This window comes from Thunnus maccoyii, chromosome 22, assembly GCF_910596095.1.
Source record: "Thunnus maccoyii chromosome 22, fThuMac1.1, whole genome shotgun sequence".
Lineage (NCBI taxonomy): Eukaryota > Metazoa > Chordata > Actinopteri > Scombriformes > Scombridae > Thunnus > Thunnus maccoyii.
Window position 1 is genome coordinate 7,094,568 of NC_056554.1, and position 25,916 is coordinate 7,120,483.

Below are 25,916 nucleotides of genomic sequence, written 5' to 3' on the forward strand. Positions count from 1 at the left end.
AATATTTGGACAGTGCACAACAGTAATTAACACAATATTAATTATTTAATGATCTTCCTCCATATCCCTCTCTGATCCTTCTCAAGCCTCCTTAGTATATCTCTACACCCTATATGACCATTCTCCATCCATCAATTTGGGCTGTAATCCCTGTCCTGAAGCTGTGTGTTACAAGTTATCTGCTCTCCATTCCTTGTTCTGCTGTAGGGAGAGGGGCAGGTATAATTTAGGAAGGCAGAAAACAGGAAAACGAGGAGAATACAGAATGAGGACTATTTAGAAGGGTCAGACGTAACACAGGCTCGCATAGTCTGCCCTACTTTTCCTAGACAGTAGACTACATTAGCACAGCTACTGAATAGTGGGACTCTTAGGTGGAGAGTGTGGGGTGGTTCCCTGCAAATTTAATTTCCTTTAACTTAAAACATAAAGAAAGTAGAAGAGGGACTATTTAGAACATGCGTTTTACTATCCCCTCCCTGATTAACATCCCAAAATGCTGACAGATTAAATCATAATTTAAAACAAAAGTTTCCTCAGTTGGATTTGCTTGGAGCAAAACCTCATCAGCCTGCTGGCTCTGTGGTCTCCATCATGCTATCTACTGGGAGGGCTGGCTGTCAGTTTTAGGAGGGCTTGGCCCACATGCAGCAGCCGTTCACAGGGTCACTGAGCTGAGGCGATGAGAAGACCATTAGCGACCCCGCTTGAATGGTTTGGGGAACTACAACCCCCACTGAGCCAAGAACAAGAGGGTTTATTATGACTCAGGCTATAACCCTCAGAGTTTTCTCTTGAATGTATGAAGAAACGCCTCATTTAATGCAACTCCTGGATTTTTATTCGTTTTCAAAGCTATACCAGGACTAACATTACACGCACAGCCAAACTCAACTATAATATATCCCTGCAGGGACTTTGTGATATTTAATGATGGTTTTGTAAAGCATAAATGTATTATACCTACATAAACCAGTTGGATACAGATACCACAGCAGACTATAAAGCGAACAAACCGAAGATTTTCCAGCAGTGGTAGGCTTCTTTAACTTATTTTTGCAGCTACTTTTTGCAGCATATTTAGCTGTAAAAATGACGTAGTATAATGTACTTGTCAAGTATAACTGCAGTAAAACGAGGTTACTCACTATATTTTCGTAAGAACTACATTTCACTGTGGTTATAGGTCTATTTTGGATGCTATTTCCTGGGTAAATCATCATAACATCGTTGTATCCGACTTTTCGTTTCCCCTACAGCGCACAGTTAGCTGCACTGGAAGTTTCTGGAAAAGCTGGAGTTGAGGGGAGACAGAAGGTAAACTTCCTCTGTGTGCTGCCACGTCTGAGCCCAGTCCCAGCCCAACTTCCTCTGGAGCCCACATAGCTTAACGGACGGCGGCGGAGGAGAGGAATAAACTTGAATTAATTAACGGTAAACTTCAGCAAACACGCCTTCATTCTTTCTTTCCTTTTCGCCGAGTAGGGAATCATAACAGGAGTCGGCTGAAAATGAGACAACAGATGTTTCCCGTCACTGCTGTCACCGGTTATAGGCAAAAATCAATGAGTCGGGGGTTTGTAAGGCAACATAGGAAAACGCGGATTTACTCCTTTCTCCTTTTTATCTACTTTTTTCAGTCCTAGACTCCTTTGAAACTTCATCTAATTGTCACACTCTGGTTTTTTGCGCAGCGGGTGAGATAATAACCATGTTGCTAAGAGGGGAGGAATTTACAAAATCAAGTTTACTGCTGTGGCACTGTGGGAACAGGGGGCTGCTGTTTGCACATGTAGTAGTTTTAAAGCAAAGAGGGAACCCTTAGGCTGTTTATATTGCTTTATCTCAAATATGAACAGTGCTGTAACAGCATGAGTAGCTATTATACTGTAAAAAATGTGTCAGAAGATGTTTAATGAATGGTGCTGTATTATAAATGAGATGGATGCAGTCTCATTGTCATACACACATAAATAGTGTATCTAGTGGAAGCAGATCTTTATACTGACTCCCTCCCTGTGCTCTCCTGCAGGTCTGCCATGCTGCCCAGGCTCCCTGTCTATTTCCTTATTTCTCTACCAGTCCTCCTGGTGCTGGGCAGCAAAACCAATTCATCCAAGAAGAGCACTGCTGCCCCTGCCACCGCTGCACCCCGCCCGCCCCCGCCCCATGACCCCAGCTGGGCTCTGGGTCTGCGTCTGTACCAGGCCCTCCGCTCTGACTCCAGCGCAGTAAACACTCTCTTCTCCCCTCTGCTTGTGGCCTCCTCACTTGGAGCTCTGAGCGGAGGCTCAGCTGGCGCCACTGCCAGCCAGCTCCAAGATCTCCTCAAGACCCCATCTTTAGCCAAGCCCGGAGCCAAGGCTGGAGAGATTCTGTCCGGGGCGCTGAAGAGCTTCACTGAAGCTAATGGGACCAGCTTCCACCTACATAGCTCCTCAGCTGTGTTTTCCAAACAAGCTCCTTCGGTCAGCCCGGCCTTTGTTAAAAATAGCCAGGCTAAGTTCAAACTGCAGCACAAACCACTGGGGAAAGGAGACTCCAAGGCTGACCTGAAGCAGCTCCATACCTGGGCTAAGGCTGGGCTTGGCGGGCTGGAGAGCGCTCCTTTAGAGGCTGAAATCAAGGCTAAGGCTGGAGCTCTGATAGTGGCTAATGCCCTGCGCTTTAAAGGTGAGTTGAAAGTGTGTACAGAAAATACAATACACAGGTGGGCCTGTCTGCACTCAGCTTCACATGCTAACTTTGGTTTGAGATCACAAAATCTAGGAAAACGTAGAGCTGATAATGGAAAACCATTGTAAACAAACTACCCATGTCTCGACTGTTGTCAAAAACAGTCTTGACAGTCATCCTATATCAAGAAACTGCACCCAGCTGCCTGAATGTTCAATAATGGCCAGCAACCAATGGCATAACTGGTTGGCTTTAGCTGTTTTTTTTTTAACAGAAGCAGCTAGGCTGGGCTGCTGAAACAGATTAGTGTGCTATGTAATTGTGGAGTCATTTGTGATTATGCAACGTCTCTGTATTGAGCAGAACACATTATTGGAGTTATTTTCTGCACTGGATGTAAAGTGTTAGAATATTAAATGGCATGCACACGCACAATTTTCCACATTCAGACAGCACTGAGAGCCTATACCACAGTTTGCCCACTACAATGTGTGTGCCAGCATGCCCACCTGTGTGTTGTGTGTTGTGTGTGTGTGTGTGTGTGTTTCTGTGTGCGTGCATGCGGTGGATTCCAGCTGGTGGACACAGCAGATAAAGGATGATTCTGGGGTCTATCACTGAGAGCTTATTCATCTTCCATTGGGGGGTGATGTGTCATCTTAAATAATTGAGTAACAAGTGTCCAGACTCTCTCCCTCGGTGTCATGCCTAACATCTGTGCTTGGAGCGCTCCAAGTCTGCGTCGGCACAGCTTGGCTCAGATCTGCTCTTTGTGACGGTCTGCAGTGGTGGAAACTAGTCAACGTTTCAGTACAAATGCAGTCATTTAGAAACCCCATCTGCGATTTTACAATTGCGTCCCAAAAACATATCCATATTATCCTTATCTGAAGTTAATTGTTCATCGTTGTACCCTTTAAAAAGTAGCATTTAAGGTTAGAGAGTTAAATTCATGTTATGAGGCTGTTAAAGGGAGTCAGCATTTGTACAACTAGATTTTACTTCACCACAAGTCAAAGAAATAGCTTATTTTCCATTTTTTCTGATAACTTTTCAGGAATTTAATCTACCATCTCTCTCTTTTCCTCCGAGCCCAGCCAACGTTCGTGCGCCCGCTGACGTCGGATCTCATTTTTGTTTGCCGTCTCCGACAAAAGAGGACGATGTGTTAAATATATCCTTCCATTTCACTTGTTCTTTTTGTGGCGTTTTTGTCTCTGTTTTTGTGCTTTTGTCATTGTTTATCGCGGGTCTAATCTACCCCTGCCTCCTCTTCCTCTTCTTCCCACATGTCTCCTGTTCACATCCTTATCTGTGTCTATCTGTCTCTATTCCTTCTGTTCCCTCCTGCAGGTATTCTTTTTTTTTTTCTTTTATTAGGCGCAAAGAAGGAAAGGCTGCCGAAGTGAAAACAGGTTGCCAACAGATAGACAGCCCTCAGAAAATAACATCCCCTGACAGACTATACATTGATAAGCAATTTAATTATTTTTTCTTTGTTTGATGTTTTGACTTCATTACCAAATTAGTTTTTCTGTGAACCGACCCACGTTGGGCGGTTCATTAATTTTGTGGAAGAAATATACAAATTAGATTATACAGCAGATTGTGGCACACAAATTAGATTACGGAAAATTGGATTCCTTTAGTTTTGATTCATAATTTGAAAGTAGTCGATAGTTTTGCTTCTTGCTCTTACCAGCTGCCTCTGGTTTGTTGTAACTTTTTTTTTTTATTTGTCTTTGATTTTAAGGTCCTAAGGCAATTCATAGTGTGTGATAATGTAATGGTTGTTGGAATTTCTCTTGGCGCTGAACAGGCATCTGCTTCCTTGCCCGTTTTTTGTTTGTTTCACTTTCATTCCCTTTAGTTAATTATTGAAGGGGAGAATTAAAAAAAAAACAACCCAAAACTCGTAGCTGTCCCTCCTTCCCTGGGCTGTGCACAGCATTCAACACAAAGGGAAGGTTGGGGGCAATTAGTAGTGGAACATGTTTATAGTGGAGAGATGTTAAAAGCAAAGAGAATGGCACGAGGACTGCAGAGAAAGAACAGTATGAGGAGAGATTTCTGGGTGGGAAGGGGACAAAGAGATGCAGAGTAAAAGAGACGGGAGAAAAGTAGAGAGGGAAAAACTGAGGGAAGTAAAGAAAGAGAGGGTGGCCTGCTGAGAGAGCGAAAGAGATTGACAGACATAGTTGAGGGATGTAAAAGGCCTACCTTGGGAGTTCCAGTCCACACTAGTTAATTAATTCAGGCTTTGTTCCTGTTTTAGACAAACAAACACTGGAGACGGAAGAAGAAGAAAAATAAGAATTGTGAAGGAAAAAAAAAACAAAACCCCGCAGTAGAGAGAAAGTTATACACAAGATAACGCAACAACACGGGGAGCTAGGAGAGGACGGGAGAGAACAGCAAGTCCCCACATATTTAACCTCTAATAATAGCTTCTGAAATACCACAACTACTTGTAATCAGAAGTACATGAGGGAGGAGAGGGAGCCATTCAGTCGCATTGATTCTTCTCTGGTTTTTGCCTGAAGTTTACAGTATGAATTGGTTAGCCTGTGAGCGATTGGATTTCTAAGCTGTGCAATTGTTTCATTGTTTATTGCTGATGGATATTAATGGATTCAGGTTTCAAGCGATGCTGGTCCCTCCGCTGCTGTGCTGTACAATAAAAGAAGATAATGCAGCACAAATCCGAAGCAGGCCTACTTGTCTAGATGCGAGTCCACGCAGCCACACACAGAGATCAACAGAGTCTGCAGTGCAGGCTTGTGAGGTCATTAAATCCCTGCTTGACACTTACAACTTCGCACACACACACATGTACACATGCTGTGGAGAAATTGTTCGTCGTCATGACATGACTTCGACAACACGGCTGCCACTTCAGGTAACCCTCAGCCGGTTGTTCTAAAATTCCTGTGCGATCATATTTCTCTCTCTGATGTGATAGGGAGCGGAGCGAATGTGTGTGACTTGTGCTAGCATGCCTCGGAGGGAGAATCGCATGTTGTTCTGCTGTGATTTGTGAGAGGATGGGCGGTTGTTGGAAAAGCCACCCCTATTGCTGAAACAATAACATGATAATAAGTGGATTAATCGATCAAAAGAAAATTAATCAGTTCGAACAAGTTTAAAGGAGCTCCAATTTTACACATCAGGTTCAGTTTGCTTGTCATGATGAGGACTACTCAGCATCTGAAAACAGTTGTATAATGTCTGTGGCTCTGGAGGGAGCTTTCTGAAGTCTAAAAAGAGAAAATAACAGATGACATCATCAGGTTTATTTCAACTGTGGCTCAGAGTCTGCATAGACATTTCTAACCGAAAGCCTGGATTTCAAACTTGCATTATAGCAAGTCATACCAGAGACTAAAAGTTTGCCTATCTCTGCCTTTGTTTTGACAGTTTCAGTAGAAGTAGAAAGGCAATATTAAATTGCTAGAGTACCCTTATAAATCATTTATGGCACAAAATGCCAAGCATTCACTTCCAAATGTGAGGATTTGCTGCCTTACTGTTGTTAATTACACAAAACAAGCAATTTGAAGATGTCACCTTGGCCTCTGGGAGCTTTCTGGGGCCTTTCGTCAGAGCAAATGAGGCATTTAATTCTTTTTGGCCTTTTTTTTTTGCACCTTAGCATTGTGTCATGAGTGTGGTGATCTTTTCAAGAGGTTAATCGATAATAAAAAATCGTCATTAGTTCCAGCCCCAGCCATCTCCAGGTGTCATTCACAAAGAGGGACATAAGTATAAGTCATAATCTGCCCGACCTCCTTGCTCCATCCCCTGTCCCCTGCTCTATTGAATGGGCCAGCGGCTTTGGGAATGTGTTGTGAGGTTATTACAACAGTAATTCCACTACTCTAAACTGACAGCTGTCAGGGGGTTAGTAGGGTCAAGTGGGATGCGGTGAACAGTGAATGGGATGCTATGGCCGTAAGGACCTCATAACAGCCTCTGTATAGTGCTCCAACTCAGCAGCTTTGAGAATACTAGACATTTTTTAATAGGCAGTCTATATCAATGATTCATGCGCAGTGTCAGTCGATGTCACTGTGTGTGAAGTCTATATGTATTTTACGAACATGGCGTTGTTTAACATAGTGCGTACCTTTTCACCTCTTCCAATCAATCATTCAGTGTTTTTTATTTTTTTTTTTTTTTTACAGCCTATCCATGTCAAGCTCTCTGTATTCAAAACACTTCTGTCCCATGTGTTTGTTTGGCTGTTTGTTCAGGCCTGTGGGAGAGAGAGTTCAGCGAGGAGAGCACAGATCGTCGCACCTTCTTGGGGAAGAAATACACCAAAGTGATGATGATGCACAGAGCAGGTAAAAGAAAACACAGTCTGTCGCTGCCGCACTGCTGCCAGCAAATAAATGCAGCAAAAAGGAATCAAGCTCTGAAATGGCTTGAACATCTGTAAGGTCCAATCTGCTGCCCTCATATTTATCACTGTGTACCTTATCATTTATTTAGCACCCTTTTCATATTTTATGTATTGTCTTAAAACAACAAGGCAGAGTGAATTTCTGCTATGACAGCAGTAAAAGATGTTGGAGGAATGCTTTGTATTCTATTTGATATTATATTATAATGTCATTTCCAATTTATGAAATAGATTGTTTTGGTGATCCTTTGTCATCCTGTCTGAAGTTGCATTCACATCATGTTTGAATTGATTTACTATAACTCTGCAGTGTTTACTGCTTTAGTTCAGTTCATTTAGGCAGGTGAGAACTAAGGTGGCACCTCGTAACTGCAGTGACACAGCTGAAAATACAAGTCTGAACCCACTTTCAAGAGAACTGCCGTAGAGCAATACTGCTAAGAGCTACTGCTGAAAAGCAAAACCGATACAATATAGCAAAAGCTCATCCTCTCTTTGACACTCTTGATATTTTCCTCAACTCTGTTTCTGTCTCCTCCTGTTCTCTCCTCCAGGTTTGTACCGTCATCATGAAGACGTGGAAAACATGGTGCAGGTGCTGGAGGCCCCTCTGTGGGGAGGAAAGGCCAGCCTGGTGCTCCTGTTGCCCTTCCAGGTCGAGAATCTGTCCAGGCTGGAGAAGCTGCTGACCCTGGAGCGGCTGTCCAAGTGGCTAGAGAAGACCAATGTCACCAGTATGGCTATCTCGCTACCCAAGGCCAATATCACCAGCACGCTCAGTCTGCAGGTTAATACAGCAAACTTTTTTCTTATTAATCACATTTCTGAACGCTATGACCCCAAAATCAGGGGCGGATCTAGAAAAATATTTATGGGGTGGCAAAAGGGGGGCAGGAATTTTCGAGGGGTGGCAATGAATTAAATCACAGTTTGATAAGACAATAGTAGACATAATTTACACAAACACTTCTGCTTGCAGGACTTTATACATAACTCAAAAACATGTCTCATATGTGGATATAATGGCATGGGCTACTATTTACAAACTCATACAAACTTAATCTCATGCAATCAGTGTTTCATATGAAACAGTCAACTGAATGAGAGAAAGAACTTTGATGACACTGCTGTATGTGGGTCATTATCACATGAAAAGCATTAAGGTAGGACACTGGTGATGAATGACATATGTGTGAAAGGAAGAATAAAACTGTGTCAGAGTGGTAGCATTGCAGGATGCATTTGTATAAGTAACTATCCAAAGTAAAACTTACCCATGACGATCTATGCAGTACGCTGTACTAAAATTAGTATTGCTACATCTGATTACCTCATGTCACTGATGGCCCTGGGTCAACTATGGAAATAAACAGTATTCAAACAAGGACTGGACATGACTTTTAATGGTTACTCAGAGCATACTTTTGACAAATGAGGTTTTTACCAATAAAATCATATCAAATACAGAACATTACAAAAGAGTATGTTAAATTAAAATCTCCACAAACCTGGAAAGGAGTCACATGAAAATAAACCTTGCTCCCAGTCATAAAATGTACAAAGAACTTTTGTGAGTAGACTGTTCCTGGACAGTTTTATACATACAGTGAAAAAGTTTTTGGGCCCATGCATTTTGAACATTGCATTAAGAATCATTCTTAAGTCTTTAAGTACAATTTATTTTAGTACAGTCATAGCTAAACTCTAAATAAATTTTAAAGACATTAAAAACATAAAGTAGGTTCCATAAAAGTTGAGACTGGGGACATATTTAAGGGTGTCTGAACACTTTTTTCCCACCACTGTAAAACAAAGAAAGAGACATTTAATAGTCACTATCCAATGTCATGTCTATAACAGTTGAATGCGGCGATTTCCATGCTGCTCAGCAAAACGTTTTACAAATTTATCTAGATCTAATGCTTTTGTGCGTTTTGATTCAATGCTGAGTACAGCCAAACTAGATAGTCTCTTTTCTGTCATAGTAGACCGCAAATAAGTCTTAATGAGCCTAAGAGATGAGAAACTTCGTTCACAGGATGCACTGCTCACAGGTAAAACAACTGCTATTTTACACAATCTGAACAACTCATAAAAAACATCCTGGTATGGGTCCAAAAACCGAGTGAACTCCATTAGAGTGGTAGGTCTCTCATTTTCCCCCTTTTTTCTATCAAGTACTCTCCTCGTCTGATGTAACTCGTGTTTGAGATCCTCAATATTGGAGTCATAAGCTTCAGCCAATAACAGTACAGCATCCTCTCTCAGAAAAGTTGGACTTGATGGATTTAGTGCCTGAACACCCTGCATAATATCACAATTTGTGTTGGAAAATCGTCTTCCTATTTCTCCAATCATGTTATCCAGAACTGGATAGTACACAGAGACACAAAAAGTGTGTTTGCTATCTGGAACTACATGCTGTCCCAAGGTGGAGTGGATGACAGTATCTTGAAGCACCTTTGTTGTCTGTCTTGGCCTCTTTGATTTTCGCTGAGTCGTATCAATGTTACTTTGTTGACATAAATCAAGTGTTTCACTCCACATTTCATCAAAAGAGGCTTCACTACGGTACTGGACCAGTGTCTCTTTGAGTGCTTCAATAAGTTCAACAGCCTTAGCATAGTCTACTGTTTTAGACTGGAGCATGTCTGATAAAAATTTGGAGTCACTCAGGACCTTTCTGAACAGAACAAGAGAGCCAGCAAAATTCAGATCAATCTGGGCCAATATCCCTCTTGCTTCAACAGCTCTTTGTGGATGGTTCTCAGATGCAATCTCTTCAAGCACTTGTACTATTGCTGGCAACCTGTCCATAACATTGCGACATGCTATGTGTCTACAGGCCCAGCGTGTATCACTCAGCTGTTGGAGTTCTCTTGGTGGGCCATCAAACATCTCTCGTTGCACTTCCAGCCATTTGTTATGCACATAAGACCCAGACATAAACACATACATTTGCTCTAATAATGAAAAGAAGTTTCCTGCATCTGCCACACTTTTTACAGCGTCAACTATGACTAGGTTCAAGCAGTGTGCACTGCAGTGAATGTAGAAGGCATGTTTGGCCACTTCTTTTATTTTTGCCTGGACACCTGCATGTGTCCCACGCATTACTGCCGCACCATCGTAGCCCTGGCCTACAAGGTTATTCTTGTACTCTAGCCCATGCTTTTCAAGAAAGCATATAATTTTTTCACTTAAGGCAGCAGCATGCAGGTGTTCTGCCACTTCAAATTCCAGAAAGCTCTCATGAACCACACCATTGTAAAAATATCGCAGAACAAATGACATTTGCTCTTTTTTCTGAGCATCTTTAGTTTCATCAACAATAACCGAAAACTGCTTGCTCATTTTAACTTCCTGGATGATTTCTTCTTTAACCATAGAAGCCAAGCATTCCAGTATTTCGTTCTGTATTGTTTTACTGGTGTATTTTGCATTCTTAGCTTGTTGTTCAAGTCTTTTTTTAATAATGGGGTTATGGTTACCCACCAAGTCTAACATAGACAGAAAAACACCTCTTTTTTCTGAGTCAACAGACTCCCTGTGACCCCGCTGAGCTATGTTTTCAGTTGCTGTCAGAATCAAGATTTCAGCAAGTGTTTTGACATAGTACTGATTTTCAGCAACTTGCTTTTTGTTTTGCTCATCCATTAACCCAAACATTGAGCTATTTTTATCCAAATTTTTTTTGTTCTCTCTCCAAGCAAACATGGCATTTATGTGACCTTCAGATCTGGCATGAGAATGGAAACCACTGTCTTTCATGGTTGCCTTTTTCCAGTTGCAGTAGCCTTCAAATGAGGTGAAAACTGTCCTTGGAGCATCAGGTAGGGAAAAATGCCTACATGCAAAGCAGTAAGCTGAATTGTTTGATTGCGAATATTCTAGCCAGGGGTAAGTTTTGTACCAGTCACTTTGAAAGCTTCTTCTGGCTCCTCCTTGGAGGGTCTTGGGGAAGCTGCCTCGCTGTGGTTGCATAGGCACCTCACACCTGGACTTAGATATGTCTAGAAGATGGAGGGGAGAAAAGATTAAAACTGCACTACATATGAACTAGTCTTAAAATATAAGAACTAGAAAATACAAAATAAATTTGGAACTGTCATTGATTAGTTATAACTTTCAGATTGTGTAAACACACAGTAACATTTAGAGTATTTTTTGATTCATGTGTTTAATTTTGGCAATCTAAAATACATTTCAAACAAAATATTAAAATTCTGTCCCCATCTAATTACACTTTCACATTTACAAGTTCCCCAATTATTCATATTTAGACTAACAAGAATATTTATATTTATTTGAAGAAGTCTAAGCAATGTCTCTTGTAGGAAAATTTTATAAGGCATTAATTAGCATATAATAGCTAATACTTAGTTATGGAGTTTAACTTGTGGTATATTACTAATCAATACCAACATTTTCTTTTGTAAATAATGTAAATTGTGTCATGGTTATTATTTTAATACAGTATTTTCTATTACTGAGTTTTTTTTACTCTATTTACTGTCCACTTGCTGCTGTAACTTATCTTATGCATTATCTTATTTCATACCATGTGGACCAGCTCGACTGGAGATAGCTGGTGATGGTTCACTCCTTTCCCTTTCTCTTTCTGAGCCCTGTACTTCATCTTCTCTCTTATTTTCTCCGTCCTCATCTTGGTGGTGCACTCCCTCCATATAATCTCCGCTGTGTTCTGTCACCTCCTCCTGTCCCTGGTCACCTTGGCCTTGAACTCTGTCGCGTTTCTGTTGCCCTTCTCTCTCTCCTTTCAACTCGTCTCTGTCTTCTTTCTTTCCTTCCATCTCCTTTCCCTCTCTCTCCACCTCGTCCTCTCCTCTCTCTCCTTCCTCATCTTTTCTCTCTCCTTTCACCTCATGTCCTCCGTCTACCTTGCTCAATTGTTCATTTTCAATCTCTTTGGCTTTTCTCTTCGGTCCGAAAAAACTGTGTATGTTACCTTTCCTCTTCATTTCTGCTGGATTCACAGACGTTTAACGTTAATCAATGTTAGCTTAAATTAGACGATAGCCAATATTAATGTAACGGTTACATGTACAAAATAACCTTCTTCAACTAGATTTTTTCATCTTAAAAGCAACATAGCAACTGTACAAGTTACACTAACTAACTAACTTACAACTAACGTTATACTAGGACTGTACTTTCATCATTCGATAATTAATCGGTATTTACCTCTTTACTCCCGTGTCTTCTCTCCTTGCTCCTCTGCTTCGCGCCACACAGTTTAAAAATAAAATAAACAAAGAAAAGGTCCAGTAGTGCCGCTCTGACGCTCTCGTGCTGCATTCGGTGCAGTAGGACATCAGAGATTCGCGCTCGTAAAAGTCAAGTTGGCCATAACTTTTCTTTGAATTCGTTGCTGCCAAGTGGGGTGGCAGCAGGGGAGGCAAGGCATTATTTTAGGGTGGCAGCTGCCACCCCATGCCACCCCGGTAGATCCGCCACTGCCCAAAATATATGTATGTATGCTGTGATCATATTTTACTTAAGTCACTCCAGTTCTGAAATCACTTGCAATGTAGTTTATAAATCCACACAAAGCTCAACATTTTTGTTTTTATAAACTGTTGAGTCTCATGTAGTTCAGACTTATGCATTATGAATGTGTACGATGGCAGACAGAGTGGTATCTCTGATGCTGTCTGCTCTGAAATGCTTGGATAGAAGTTTTGATAGAAGATAAAGGATTTGGCTGATGTCTTACCTGATTAGTTAAGAAGCTCATTGAGGATGTGACACGCTGTTCCATTTCAGTGTCATGTTTTGGAAGGAAACTTTCTCTTTTAGTTTGGGTCTTTTGGTTGTCTCCTCCTTTCCCTCTCCAGGAACATGTATACTGCTGGAGCACAGCCACATTAACTTGTACCCCCCTGAATTTTCCCTTTGGGTTTTGGCTGGTTCTGGCTAATCCTGGGTGTGAGTGTGAACAACACGGTGCTCTATCCCCACTGGACCAAGCCTATAGTCAATTAGCCTCATTTCCCAAGTCACCTTGGCATCACCAGCAATGGGATTTGTTGTATTTTCTTTCTAGGGCATCTACAGGTGTTCCCACAGGAGTGCTGCTTGTTGGTTACTTTTAGTTTTGATCTGTGTAGCCTGCATTTGTACTCAGCACAGCAGACTGCACATATACATTACATTAAATGTGCAGTGGAGAGGCAATTGCTCAGCTTTTTAATGCTGCAGAGGAATTTGACAGAGTGGTTTCCTTTCCTGCAGCCTCAGTTGTAGTTTCTTCTTACAGTTCCTGTCTTTCATTAATTTCCTACATCATTTTTCAATTCACCTGATACGGTTTCTTACGTCTCAAAGCGATCGACTCCTCACTCATTGTTTCTTTGTCTTCCTCATCATCCTCTTGGGTTTTCCATGTCTTCTTGTTTTCTGCTTCTGTCTTGGCCACTTCCTCCTCCTGACTCGCACTCTGCTTATCTTGGTTCTCTTTCTCTTCGCCTTCAAGAGTCATTTCTCTCTATTCAAATGTCTCTCCTCTTCCTCCCTGCTTGGCTCTGTCGCCTCCTATCTCTCTGTCCTTGTGCCTCGGTGCTCTGCCTCCATGTTGCACTGTGTTTTTCGCTTGTCATTTTTTCTTTTCTTTCCTTCCTCCATGCATTCTTCACCTGCAACCTCCGTTTCATGCCTACGGTTCTGTCTTCCTCGTCCTCTCAGTGCTCTTTGTAACTGAAACAGTGGCCTGACTTGCCCCCTTCCAGCTCAATGTAGATTCAGACACAGGTGAGTTCAAATGTTTCTCCTTTCCACATTTCTCCTGTCTCCTTTGAGATGATGGGCATCCAGCTGTACACACAGCATAAGGCTGTAACAGCCTTCAGCAGGGAATCAAACCCTGGCTACTAGGAGGCTAAGAGGGGCCTGAGGATGACCATGACCTGTACCTCTACTGTGGGCTTCTAAAGCATCCTGCAGACCTCCTTTTGGAGGAGCACAAAGGCCATGCCACAGCCCAGCTGGTAGTCTGCCTGGATCTTTGCTCCTGTTACTCCCAGAGCCAGTGTGTGGCTGATCTGAGTCAGAGGAGAGAAAGCTCGGAGGAGCATCAGGCAGACAGGCAGCGGTTTAGTGGCTGCTGATGCTAATGTGAGTGCATGGGAGTTGTTAAGGTTCATAAGGCCAAACCTGAGGCTGTGTCGGGCTGCTGACTGAGAGGTTAGAGAGTTGTCGGCATGGTGGAAGAGCACGTATTTGACCAGGCCACAGTGTACATAGCAGGGGCAAGGGCGCACAAGTTGCTAGAATCACACAGGCCTCCACAACTTCAACAATATCCTGCTGATGTGGGTCATAGCAACAGAAAGTTCCCTTTTGAAGCTTATGTTGAAACTAATGTTGTCCTTACTAGCAATAATCTCTACCAGCATCGAAAACCTGTCAGAGAAAACACAAACAGCCCAACCTGACCTATCACAGTTATTGTTGTCTGCATGTGGAATCTCTGTGGTCGCCATTTGAGTCCGAGAGAGTCATTTCAGAATAAGAGACAGAAGGTGATGGTACAATAGTTACAGGTGAGTAAGAGAGGCATAGAAAGAGAGAAAGAGGTTAGTTGTACCTGACAGATACAGAGGACATGTCAGCAAAACCCATTCCCCAGGCTAGGGTACACTGACTGGAACCTATTACCATGTCCCCTTTAGATGTACATATTAACCTCATCATGGATGGCCTTCTTTCTAGTTTAACAAACATCTCTGTAGAGTTGCGCTGCCATGTTATTCTGCTAGCCATGCCCTGAGGAACAAGCTTTTGACATTAACATTGTCAGGACTCTCTTGGGAGGAGGCTGTAATCTAGAACTAAAGCTTTAAACAACTCCTTTTGACACAGCCGTGACTTTGCCAGGGAAAGAGCAGAATACGTACTGTTGCGCAAATCCCCTTTTGTCTCTGAAAGAGAGTTTGCTAGACAGGAGAAAAAAAAAACTTTTACCATTTGTAAATAACTAAAAAAGTAGCTGTACAGCATTCTCATTATGTAACATAATTATGGATAAGTGCTTGAATGTTTTGGCCTCCGTTTCTCTGACTCGTCACGAGTCTTCTCCTGCCGTTTGCTCTCTAAAGAAAAAGAAATGCATTTTAGGAATCATTATGAACGGGCTAAAGCTCTGAACAAACCCTCAACCCATTCCAATCTCATTTCATCTGTCTGTCCAACCCCTCTGGCCAGTGACAGCCTGCCATGTCTTCTCTGACGATCATTTTTTCCAATTGGGTCGGGCAAATAATTGCTCATCACCGTACGTTAATGCTGTTTACCACTCTGTCTGTCAATGCTTAGGACGGTCATGGACTCCTGAGAGTGGACGACGGCATCAGGACAAACAGAGGATCACAGTAGTGTGTGTGTGCGCGCATGTCAAGCCTAACACTTGTGTCCTGTGTGTGAAGCAATTAGAACAAACAAAATCACGCACTTCAGAGTCATATTGCGCGCATTTGCCACATCCAAACGCAGCCGTTCCCTTCTGCACCTCTGTCCTCTCTGTCATATCAGCCTCACGGATCTAATTCCTTTTTCTAGATCTCTCATTTGCCTCTAATATGCCATCACTCAGTCCCCACCTTGGCTCTTCTGACCTAAATAGGAGTGACATTCGGCAGGCAAGTGAGCAGGAGGACGAGGGGGGTCAATGATTGCTCGGGGACAAGGTGGAAAGCGTCACAGAGAGCTATAAATAGCTGCAGAATTCTGCCTTTTCCTTTCTTTCCGTCTCCCTATTTGTGGTGTTCTCCTCTGGTGAAGGGCAGACTGTGTTGGAGTCTGTAGCCAGAGACAGAGAACCCTCTTAACAAGCCTGGCCCAGAGGTCACTGAATAAACCACCCTCATCGCTCTCTCCCTCTGTCTCTGATCCATTGCTGACCAGGCCACACACACATACACATTAATGGCCAAGCTTAAGCTCTGTTCTGGCTGTATCTCCAGTTGGTGACTAAGACATATGAGTGTGCACCGGAGAGCTCACTCAGTCATTGCTAATGAGGTCAAAAGGCCATCAAATATTTACAAGAGCACACGCCGCAGTATACAGTGTCGAGGGGCAGCTGTTTTAACACAGCTACCACAGCCCTGTGTCATATAAATTAATCAGATGTGTTTCATGGCCATTAGTTAAATATCTTGCTGAATGCTAAGGCCTCATTTTCCTTTTTCATTTGTGGTAAAAATGGTCTTGTGGAATAAAAAGCCGTTCACGTGTATATGCGAGCTAGTGAATGAGAGACAGAGAGCGCATTGACCGTTCAAAAGAGGTAAAAGCCCATGTAAATAAGATAGCAAAAGGAGTATTGCTGATGAGACTCAATAAAGAGATGGAGAGGCTTTGAAGCTTCAACAGAGCTCATGGTGTGAGAGAGAAAGAAAGGTTTCTTTAAAAGCCGGTATCAAATGTGTCCATGAAATGGAGCTGTGATGATGCCAGTGCCACATAATGCATACTTGAAACCACCCACGCAGGATATTAAGGGCAGTATTGAAAAAGGCAGAACACGTCTGTAGATGTTTAGGGTGGCAATGGCTTAAAAGAATTATTTGGCGGTTTGATGATTGGTAAGCCGGAGGGAACAGGAGGTAAAAACTGTGCAGCAGCAGCAGATGCAAAGAGATTTATACAATTGTTGGGCCAATTATAGTCATGATTTGGGTGTCACAATTGATTGAACCAGGTTGGACCGAGTTTGTTACAGTCTGAGCCAACTGATAATGAGAACAGGGTGATGAAATCATACAGCGAAAGATCCTAATCATCGATGCTTGTTGTTCTCATAAAAAATATTATTTTAAACATCTGTGTTTGAAATGTAGATTGTTAAAGGGAAATTTTGCGTGTGTCTTTTTCAACCAGCATTGTATCATTACAATGTGCGTAGTATATGCAAATAACCAATGTTTAACTTCCCTCCATGTTGCCTGCACCCAGAGCTCCGTGCTCATTTGCTGGCAAAAGTCTGCCAGGTGACTTTGGAGATCTGCCTTAGACTACAAGCTAGTTTCCTCGTTTTCTGTAGTGGTGCCTTCAAGCCTACGGTAAAATTCCGGCCTCCCAAAATACTCCTGTCTACCATGTTACACTAGCGATAGGGAAAAGCAGATACTAAAATATCATACTACTAAATACTTTAAAATATCAGTATATTTGGAAGAAAACTAGTTTCATGATAGGAGGCTGAATATCGCACTGTGGAATCAGACACTAACAGTTACAGAGTGTGGACTGGAAGATGACGGGAGTGACATTACAGCCGCAGCTAAGCTAAGCTGTTTTTCCATGGTACATCCAGAGGAGCTGAATATAACACAAAAAAATAACTAGCTTTACAATATAATGTCGGAGCAGAGTTGTGGTGGTACTATTACAGTTTATGAGGCGGAATACAGTGCTGTGGAATCAAACAAACACGGGAGCTCCATTACAGATGCAGCCGAAAGACAGGCGCTGCAGTTGGGGTAGCTTTGGATAGGAGGTTCCCAGGCAGAGGGAGAACATTTGCAGGGCAGCACTTCACCAAAAAGCACAATGTGAGCAGCTTTTGCTCCAAGGGTGACAGCCAAAATGAAGAACTCTTCAGCGGGAGAGTGAGTAACGTTAACACCGAACTCCATTGAAAAAGACGTCAATTTAACCTAACGATGATTGGTGGTGGATTGCTTGTGAACTGCTCATTTAAGTAACATTTTTACTGAAACAAACATTTACCTACAAAATAGGTGCCGAATTACAGTAGCTCCTAACATGACTTTATTTTTAAAATATCATCCAATTTGCTCGTGCTACATTTACAAGCAAGGCCTATTTTAAATTGTGTATTTTTCTGAGGGATTTTGGCATGAGCGTTGATAGTATCTTACCATATGTGGCTGCATCCTGCTTTGCTTTTCCCACACTGTCCAAAACATGTGTGCAACTCTTGGCACTGACGGCACAGGTCTGCAAGCAGGAAAACTCAGAAAAACTCAGCTTTCTCAGTCAATATAGCATGCACTGAGGAATTAATTGCTTCAATTGACCACATTTACCATCAACACTGATTGAACATCCACATAAATAAAGTGGCAAAATTTTCCTTCAACATCACATTATCAGAGAAATAGTCATTTAAAAAATTGTCAAAAAACATTGAGCCATTTTGTGGTGTGTCCTGATGACTTTATTATATTCTGATTTCAGATGAAGTTCACCTCATTCAGCTTTCTGTAGACTTTACAGTCCTTGTTGCCCTCATCTCTCCATCTACCATCTTATCCAAATTTAGCTTTATTTTTACTCTGTAAGGCAAATGGTTTTTGATGGATATCTACTTTTGTTTTGTTACAAGAATCATTGGAGTTTGCTTAGTAACACTACTTTAATCATAGTGTACCTGATGTCCAATATGTTGTCCTTTTTACATTTTCTGATATATGTCCCTCTCTGAATACTGAAAAAAATCCATTTGTTGGTGGAAACGATTATGTGTCTTAAGTAGGGTTCAATAACCTTAAAGTCACAGTGAAAAAGAAGTTAGGGTGTCCTCCATGATGTGACAAACTGTATTTCTGAGTGAAACGAAATAATGTGAGCAGGCATAGTTACAGGAGGGATTTAAATCCAGTCAGTCAGATCTAATGGGATTGCTAAAAGGGGGTGTGGCTTAGCAAATATGGCTGTGTGATTAATACTGTATCAGACTGATGGCTTCCACCCACACCTCTCTCACCCTAGATGTTAGATCAGGAGGAGGAGGAGGGAGTAATTAATAAATTAGAAGTCAACCATGTTCTTTCGAAAGTGTGGGCAAAGGTTTTGTCTAGTGACAAACCTCTGGCCCACGATATTGCTCTGCTACTGACTACAACCCACAAGCTAACTGTAAAGAACATTGTTTATGATGAGAGGGTTTAGCTAGCCACTCCAAATCATATTTGATTGGATACATTTATGTATATGACCTGGAGTTCAAGATGAGTCATCAGGAATATTATAATGTTTAACAATGATGAGTGATTTTGATATAAAATACTTAAAATTAGGACAATTTTGCATCTAACAAGAGACAGCTGACACACGGACACAAGGTTAGAACTTGGGAAATGTATTTTTCATTTTAATGTGTCTTAAAGGTCTTTTCCCAGCTCAAGATCCATAGTTTTCAAGCAGCAGCTGAGATGAAAGAAGCACTGTTTAGCGATAGTCTCTCTGTTTGATCTCTGATTTTCCTCTCAGTTTTCCTTCTTTCCCATCGTCATTATTAAGGCTGCTCTGTCCTTTAACATCAACCCGCAGCAACTCCTCGCAGAGAGGGCTATAACATGTCCTGGCTGCCTCATCCTATCCCCTTAAACCCCCCACAGGTACACCCAACAAGCTACTTAGTGGGCTCAACCATCAAGCAGAAATAATGTGATGTGGATTGCTGCATGCCTCAGGGTTAATGCCATGCTACCTCAGGCCTGGTTAGACTGCACCACTGTAAGTAAGCTACACAGACACCCACAGAGGAAGCAACCAGTTGACGCTGTGCGCGAGGCATCAGCAGTCTGCCCAGTACAGTTCCATCTAAGATTCATGTAGTGCTTGAGAGAGAAAGGGCAGCCAAAGAGCATCTCCCAGAGGTTTCTCTTCCCATATAATGCGGTGCCACACCTCTGTTGTGCACAAGGCCTCCATAGGCTCCCCTGACAACCCTGGCCTGTTTCCCAGCATGCTGCCACAGGTTCCCTTAATTTTTAAACACTATGGCTTAAAAAGAATTAACCAAGTGCTTTTGCCTTGACAAGCAGAGCATGAGTCAGAGAGGAAGGCAGGGTCATGAGGGGTTGGTGGGTATTATTTATATGCTACATAGTGTCACCTGAAACACTGTAGGCCAAGTGAGCTGGGTCTGCAAGGATCACTGGTGAAGAGAATGAGGGAGAACGGATACGAGCAACACCGAGAAAGACAGAAACCAGCTGCTTTTCCTCTCACAGGTATATGATTTGAGGAATCCAGCAGCTTAAGTCTGTTTCCGTTTCCTCATTGGATAAGGAGCGAAACGCCTCGAAACGATTTCCAGCGGAGATCGACAAGTTGAGAGAACGACGTACGTATATACCGGGGCGAGCTGGCTTGTCAGAGAAAGAGAAGGATGAGGCGGAGAGGAAAAAGACTGAGTTAGGAGCAGAGAGAGAGAGACAGAGTGGGATAAAATAGAGGCACGCGGGCAGATGAGGGATGGGGATGCCGGGCGTGTGGCAGAGGACAGTGATGTAGTGGTAACGGGTGGAAGAAGAGAGGAAGAGCGGAGGAATAATGGATGAGGACAATAGAAGTGCATTAGAGCAGGAGATTGTGTGTGTGTGAACGTGTGTCTGTGTGGAGGAAGGAGGCTTGGCATGAAAACACTAGAAATGGAGTGACAGATGCCTACAACTGTATATAACATCTACTTATTTCATGTATAGGCATAAGCTGACATGATCCAGTTTAACTTCCTCTTGCATGCACACATGAACTTTTAAGTAGAAAAGCAGGCATTCTACATGGATTATTACAATTGTCTATTAGCATGCCATTTGAAGAGCTCAGAAGTATTAGGCTGAGCTATCACAACGTGGTTTTGAAAAGCAAGCCAAAGTCAGCGAGGCAACACCCACAGAACATCTACTTTTTGCCAGAAAAGTGGTCCAAATATTTTACTGCTGTAGTCTGCCAGTAAAAGATATTTCCAATAAAGAGTTTAATCAACAAAAGTTTAAATAATGTTTGAAAACACGGTCTTCACCCACTCATATTCCTCTGCAGCTTGTCTTCTAGCCGTGGCCTTACTCACGCATATCTACAAAGAAATCCACACACACACACACACACATACACTCACACCCACACATGCTCTCATCTGGCCCCTGGAGAAGCCTGTCACTGTGAGTGGCCCTCTGCCATGGGAGGATAAACTACCTGTCATGACGACGACTTTCTGCGGAATTCATATCAGAGGCAAAACAAAGGAGGTGCCGAGGTCACGGGGCATCACTCTTAAATTATTCATCCTCTGCTTCCTCCTTCCGTCTCCTCTCTGCCTGTCGCCCACTTTGTTCTGCCAGCTCACAACAAGGGCAACTGTCAGCCTCCTTCCCATCTCAAATTTTTGGGGTATAAAGTAAATAAACCTTACGGTGTAAAACTCCTTTAAAAAAAAGTTATCGATTGACTGCGGCGGAGGATATGTTTATGTTTACGTTAAACATGTGGCAAGCTCCGGAAAGGTCAGCTCATGTCTCCCACTTCTGAATGTCACAGCATCATGAAATTTTAAAATGTGCTTTCCCTCCCACACATTGTTTGGTCTCCTTGCGTGCATAATTGATCAGTGTCCTGGCAGCTGCTCGTACACATACGCTTGCAGGATGTTTCTATATAGGATGGCTTCAAGCTTCGGAAGAATTGATTCAAAGCGGTTCATAAATCCACATCACTCTGTGTTTTTCTGTCCCTAGAAACAGTTATCTGCTCTGGGCTTGACCGACGCGTGGGACCAGAAGGTGGCTGATTTCTCCGGGGTGTCGGACAAGAGCAAGGGGAAGCTCCACCTGGGCGGCGTCCTCCACTGGGCCTCCCTGGAGCTTGCTGCCCAGGCCGGGAAAGGAAGCGCAGATCTAGAGGAGGAGAACATAGAAAAGCCCAAGATGTTTTACGCTGACCACCCTTTCATTATGTTTGTTAGAGACAACGCTACCGGAGCCCTGCTGCTGATGGGAGCTCTGGACCACGCAGAGGGAGAGGCCATGCACGATGAACTGTAGCACCACCAAAAGTTACCAACATCTGTCCTCTTTTTTTGTCTTTTTTTTGTCTCTTTCTCTTACACATTCACTCTCAAAGACTACACACCAGTTTTTAAGAGGAGACATTGTCATTCACTGTGGCATACTATCACATCAGACTATGGCTGGCTGTCATACATTGACACTGCATCTCACACTGACTGACACTGACACCACCATACTTGACACAGTCTCATACACACACACACCCACACACACATCGACACCTACATGGCATACATAAATGAAAATACTGTACAAGACATTACTAAAGTTGATGGATACTGAAAAAACACTAACTCGGACAGACTCGCAGTTTATATCCCTGCTCCTTGTCACTCCCACGCATGTAAACTCTCTCACACACACACATTCAAGACCTCAATGAACAAGTCAACACGAAGCAAAATGACAAACAAGAGTGCACTGACAAACACTAACATGCTGACAAGCAGTAGTGGTTACATTGACACAACACTCCAACAGCAACATCAACAAAGAACTTTAACAAACAGATGCTCACAGTGACACTTGAATCTTCCCTGTCAGGGCAGGTGAGAGTGTGTGTGTGTGTGTGTGCCTGAATATGTGTGTGTGTGTGTGCGGTGACCGACAGATCAAGGGTGCCTGTGCAGCTTCTTTCGGAGCTGGCAGGAACCTATGGCGGGGTCCCCTGGGCTGCATCTCAGAAAGACTGATGGATCGGCCAAATGCTTATTGATGAGCCAGCTTAATGCTAATGGCTGTAATGAGTCACAACGCTTGTCAACAACACGGAGAGGACAGGGAACCTTTTAATCTCTTAATACCATCAGGGATCGATGACACCGTTATACCGCTGGAAACAAACATGACTGACATCGCTTGACTTAAATGTAACAACAATGTTTAGGGTGATTACAGCAATTAAAAGATGTATTGATTTTCATTTGTATATTTGCTTTTTGGATGAGTTGAGTAAATTAACAACAGTGGCTACTGCTGGAATGCATATTTGATGTTTAATATGAGGATTCTTTTAAATAAATATTTTCTTGCCTGGTTTTTATTTTATTTTTTTGTTGCTTGAGCTACAGTATATTTATCAGTTTCTTCACCTGATCCTGGTACAAACCAATGAATCAAAAATTGCTATTAATATATAATACGAGTGGATTGCCACAGCTCCATCTTTGTTGACAGTACTGATAGAGGCTAAGACTGGAGGCTTTTTTCGTCTTTAATTCTACCCTGAACTGAATTGACTGACCCTCAAGGGTGTATGAAAGCAGATTTAAAGCCCTGAACTAGCATCAGTAATCGAATTTTGAGGGGCAACACTTTCACTGTACAAAGTGCAGCAACAAACTTAAAGGCCTCCAAACTAGTAAGGGTAAAAAGTCCTTCCTCCCTGTTTCACCAATGAATTATTGAGAAATAAACATGTGAGTGAAAGAAAGAAGTAGTACCTTCTTGCAACTCCACTTAAAACAGAGTTAGCATTTTGGTATCGTCAATGTTTTATTAAAATACTAGACGATTTCAGAACAACTGCATAAGATGTTTTTGTGTAGTACCATTGGTCTATCTGCCTACACACACACACACACACTAAAACACACTGATGTGATGGTTTTATTCAAGATGTGATTGAAGTCTGGTAGCAAAACCAGAAAAAGGAGCGGTGCAGTGCATTTTCTTTAAGGTTAAAATGTAAATGTGTTCTACATCTGTCCTGTTATAGTGCTAAATAACAGCGTCTAGACACACAGCTGGTCCATCTGATGCACAGCATTCTGTGAATCTGTTCCAGTAACACCCCACCATTACAGCTTTGTTCCTAATTTAGCTCTCTGCACAGGTCTGCTCAGCAACAGTGTGTGTTTGTGTGTGTGCATGTGCTGTTCACATGTGCATTCATGTGTGAATAAAGCTACTTCAATGACCTCTCTGCAGTGCCCTCCTGTGCGGCAGAAAGTTGTAAAGGGCACAATACTGCAGGTATACTCCACACTGAATAAACCCAGGGGCTCAATTTAGACAAGCCGATGATGGATCCGAGGCCGTCTGCTGTGCGCACATCAATCCTGCTCATTCCAACACCAGCTCCCCGCTGACTCGCCTTCACATTTTATTCAGTTCAGAACACTGACAAACACATGCATGTCCACATCCGCTCACAGGTAGCCAGACATAATCTGATTTACTGAATAGGAGAAGGTAAGAAAACCACTTCTGAGTGATGTGGAGCAGCTATATATACTGTATCACAAACAGAGAGGGTTCGCGTTGCATGCAAATGTAATAGTTAACCATGCTTTGAATGGTGATTGTGCTGATAAACACTAATAAACTCAATTTTCTCCTTTCTTTTGGTATAAATGTTTTGCCTGTGGTCTCAATAGATTAACATCTAAAGTCACTTCCAAAGCTTTAAAAGCTTCCAAAGCTTTAAAATAACACACAGCATGTGTTTTAAGAGGAATATGAGACTATTGATTTGAGTTCTTAATAGGCCAGTTAATGTACACTTTCCCATTTACATTTTTTCACTGAGCTGTAGCTGCATAAAATGGAATATTTTTCTGGATTACAGCGTTTAAGACAAAGTTTTCAACTAATTAGCAAGAACTCCAAAACCAATTGAATCCACTGTGTAATAAATTTGTTTTTGTAGGTGACCCTTAAAATGATTTGTCATGCCACTATGGTTAATGTTTTTAACTGTATTCATAAAAGTGCTTTTTCAGACAGCCTTTTTTGTTGACTGTTGGTGTGTGTTGTCTCTTCAGCACACTGTGGCTGCAGGGCACTCTTTGGCAATAGCAAGCAGCAATATTTTGGACAGGTAATTGAGGTGAAACGCATTATGTGCTCTGTGTGATGACTTGACACTATCACCAACAGTAGAGCTTCTCCCAAACCCTCTCACATGAAAAAAGGTTCGAAGGGAATTTAATGTTTAATATCTGTTTTTAAATAAAACATGATGTAAAAGTGGAACCATGAACCCGTCTCTCCTGCTGCCTCGTGTGATGGGTTCAGCTCTTGGACAATCCGAGCAGCAGAAAAGAGGGGTGAGACAGCGAAAGAGCACTCAGAGCAGAGTCATGCCAGTTACAGTACTTACCCTTTAGAGCAAATCGTAGAAGTGGCTCTGCTCAATTGGGGGTCAACTTGCTGATAGGGATGCTACAGGGGCCCCTCCATTTTCGCCTTGCTCTTGTTAAAAGCCTGAGATAGGTCAAAAGTAAGAGGCAGGCATGTGTTAGATGGATACAGAGATGTTTCATACTTTTGTTCAACCGTAGGGACTGCTTATTGACATTCTGAAAAAGCCACACAGGCAGCAACTGCTTCAGACCATTTTCATTAAGAAGCTGATTTAAACCTCTAAAGGGAATGGGAGAATGGGATATATGGTGCATTTGGCTTGACTTTAATGAAGATGCACTTTCGCAGCCACTTAGATGAACAAAAGAGCCTTCAGTCATAAATTTACCTAAGTATTTACATAGCTAGAGTTCACATTAGGCAATATCTAGAGTTAGGATATGCTTCCCCAGGACTATTTATAGCTCAGGGAAAACCTAGTTAATTTAAACAAACCTTTTTAATTTTGTATGAATTAGTGAGATTTAGCTAACATGTATTAATGAATAAGGAGCCCCCACAGATGCATAAAATAAGACAAAACCAGCCTGAGAAACCAGAGGAATGACAGGGTTGAAAATACGGCAGGGACAATCAGGTGGAACCAAGTCAAATAGCATTTCCTATAGACAGACTTCATGTCTCAGCATGTTATTTAACAGATTGATTTTGCAATAGAGGAACACTATGTTTTCATTATTTTACTGCTGCCTGACAGAGATTTATTTTCCTCAAACTACTTTCCAAGAAGTTTTCCTCTCCACAGTATGTTACAGTTTTGGAGGGACAGCCAACCAATCAGATGGCTCACGTATTTTGGCATCCAATAGGAGAGCCGGATTTGTTTCAATTTTGGAACAGCGAAA

General features: G+C 42.2%; 2 protein-coding genes across 3 annotated transcripts; one reads left to right on the forward strand and one right to left on the reverse strand.

Moving 5' to 3' along the window:
- The first annotated feature begins 629 nt into the window (after nucleotides 1-629).
- On the forward strand, nucleotides 630-22,960 carry serpinh2 (serine (or cysteine) peptidase inhibitor, clade H, member 2). The gene is made up of 6 exons (XM_042400770.1): nucleotides 630-1,035; nucleotides 1,260-1,434; nucleotides 2,033-2,673; nucleotides 6,930-7,022; nucleotides 7,636-7,868; nucleotides 21,592-22,960. The coding sequence occupies exons 3-6, from the start codon at nucleotides 2,040-2,042 to the stop codon at nucleotides 21,895-21,897; spliced, it is 1,266 nt and encodes a 421-aa protein (XP_042256704.1). The 5' UTR covers nucleotides 630-1,035; nucleotides 1,260-1,434; nucleotides 2,033-2,039; the 3' UTR covers nucleotides 21,898-22,960.
- On the reverse strand, nucleotides 8,467-12,555 carry LOC121889082 (zinc finger MYM-type protein 1-like). Of its 2 annotated transcripts, none has more exons than XM_042400769.1 (3): nucleotides 12,287-12,555; nucleotides 11,643-12,065; nucleotides 8,467-11,094 (listed from the first exon to the last, which is right to left on the reverse strand). In XM_042400769.1, exons 2-3 carry the CDS (start codon nucleotides 12,061-12,063, stop codon nucleotides 8,933-8,935), a joined length of 2,583 nt encoding a protein of 860 aa, XP_042256703.1. In that variant the 5' UTR covers nucleotides 12,064-12,065; nucleotides 12,287-12,555; the 3' UTR covers nucleotides 8,467-8,932. The 2 variants fall into 2 exon arrangements, with proteins under 2 accessions (XP_042256703.1, XP_042256702.1); XM_042400768.1 differs by having other exon boundaries at nucleotides 11,643-12,068.
- Nucleotides 22,961-25,916: the final 2,956 nt, after the last annotated feature.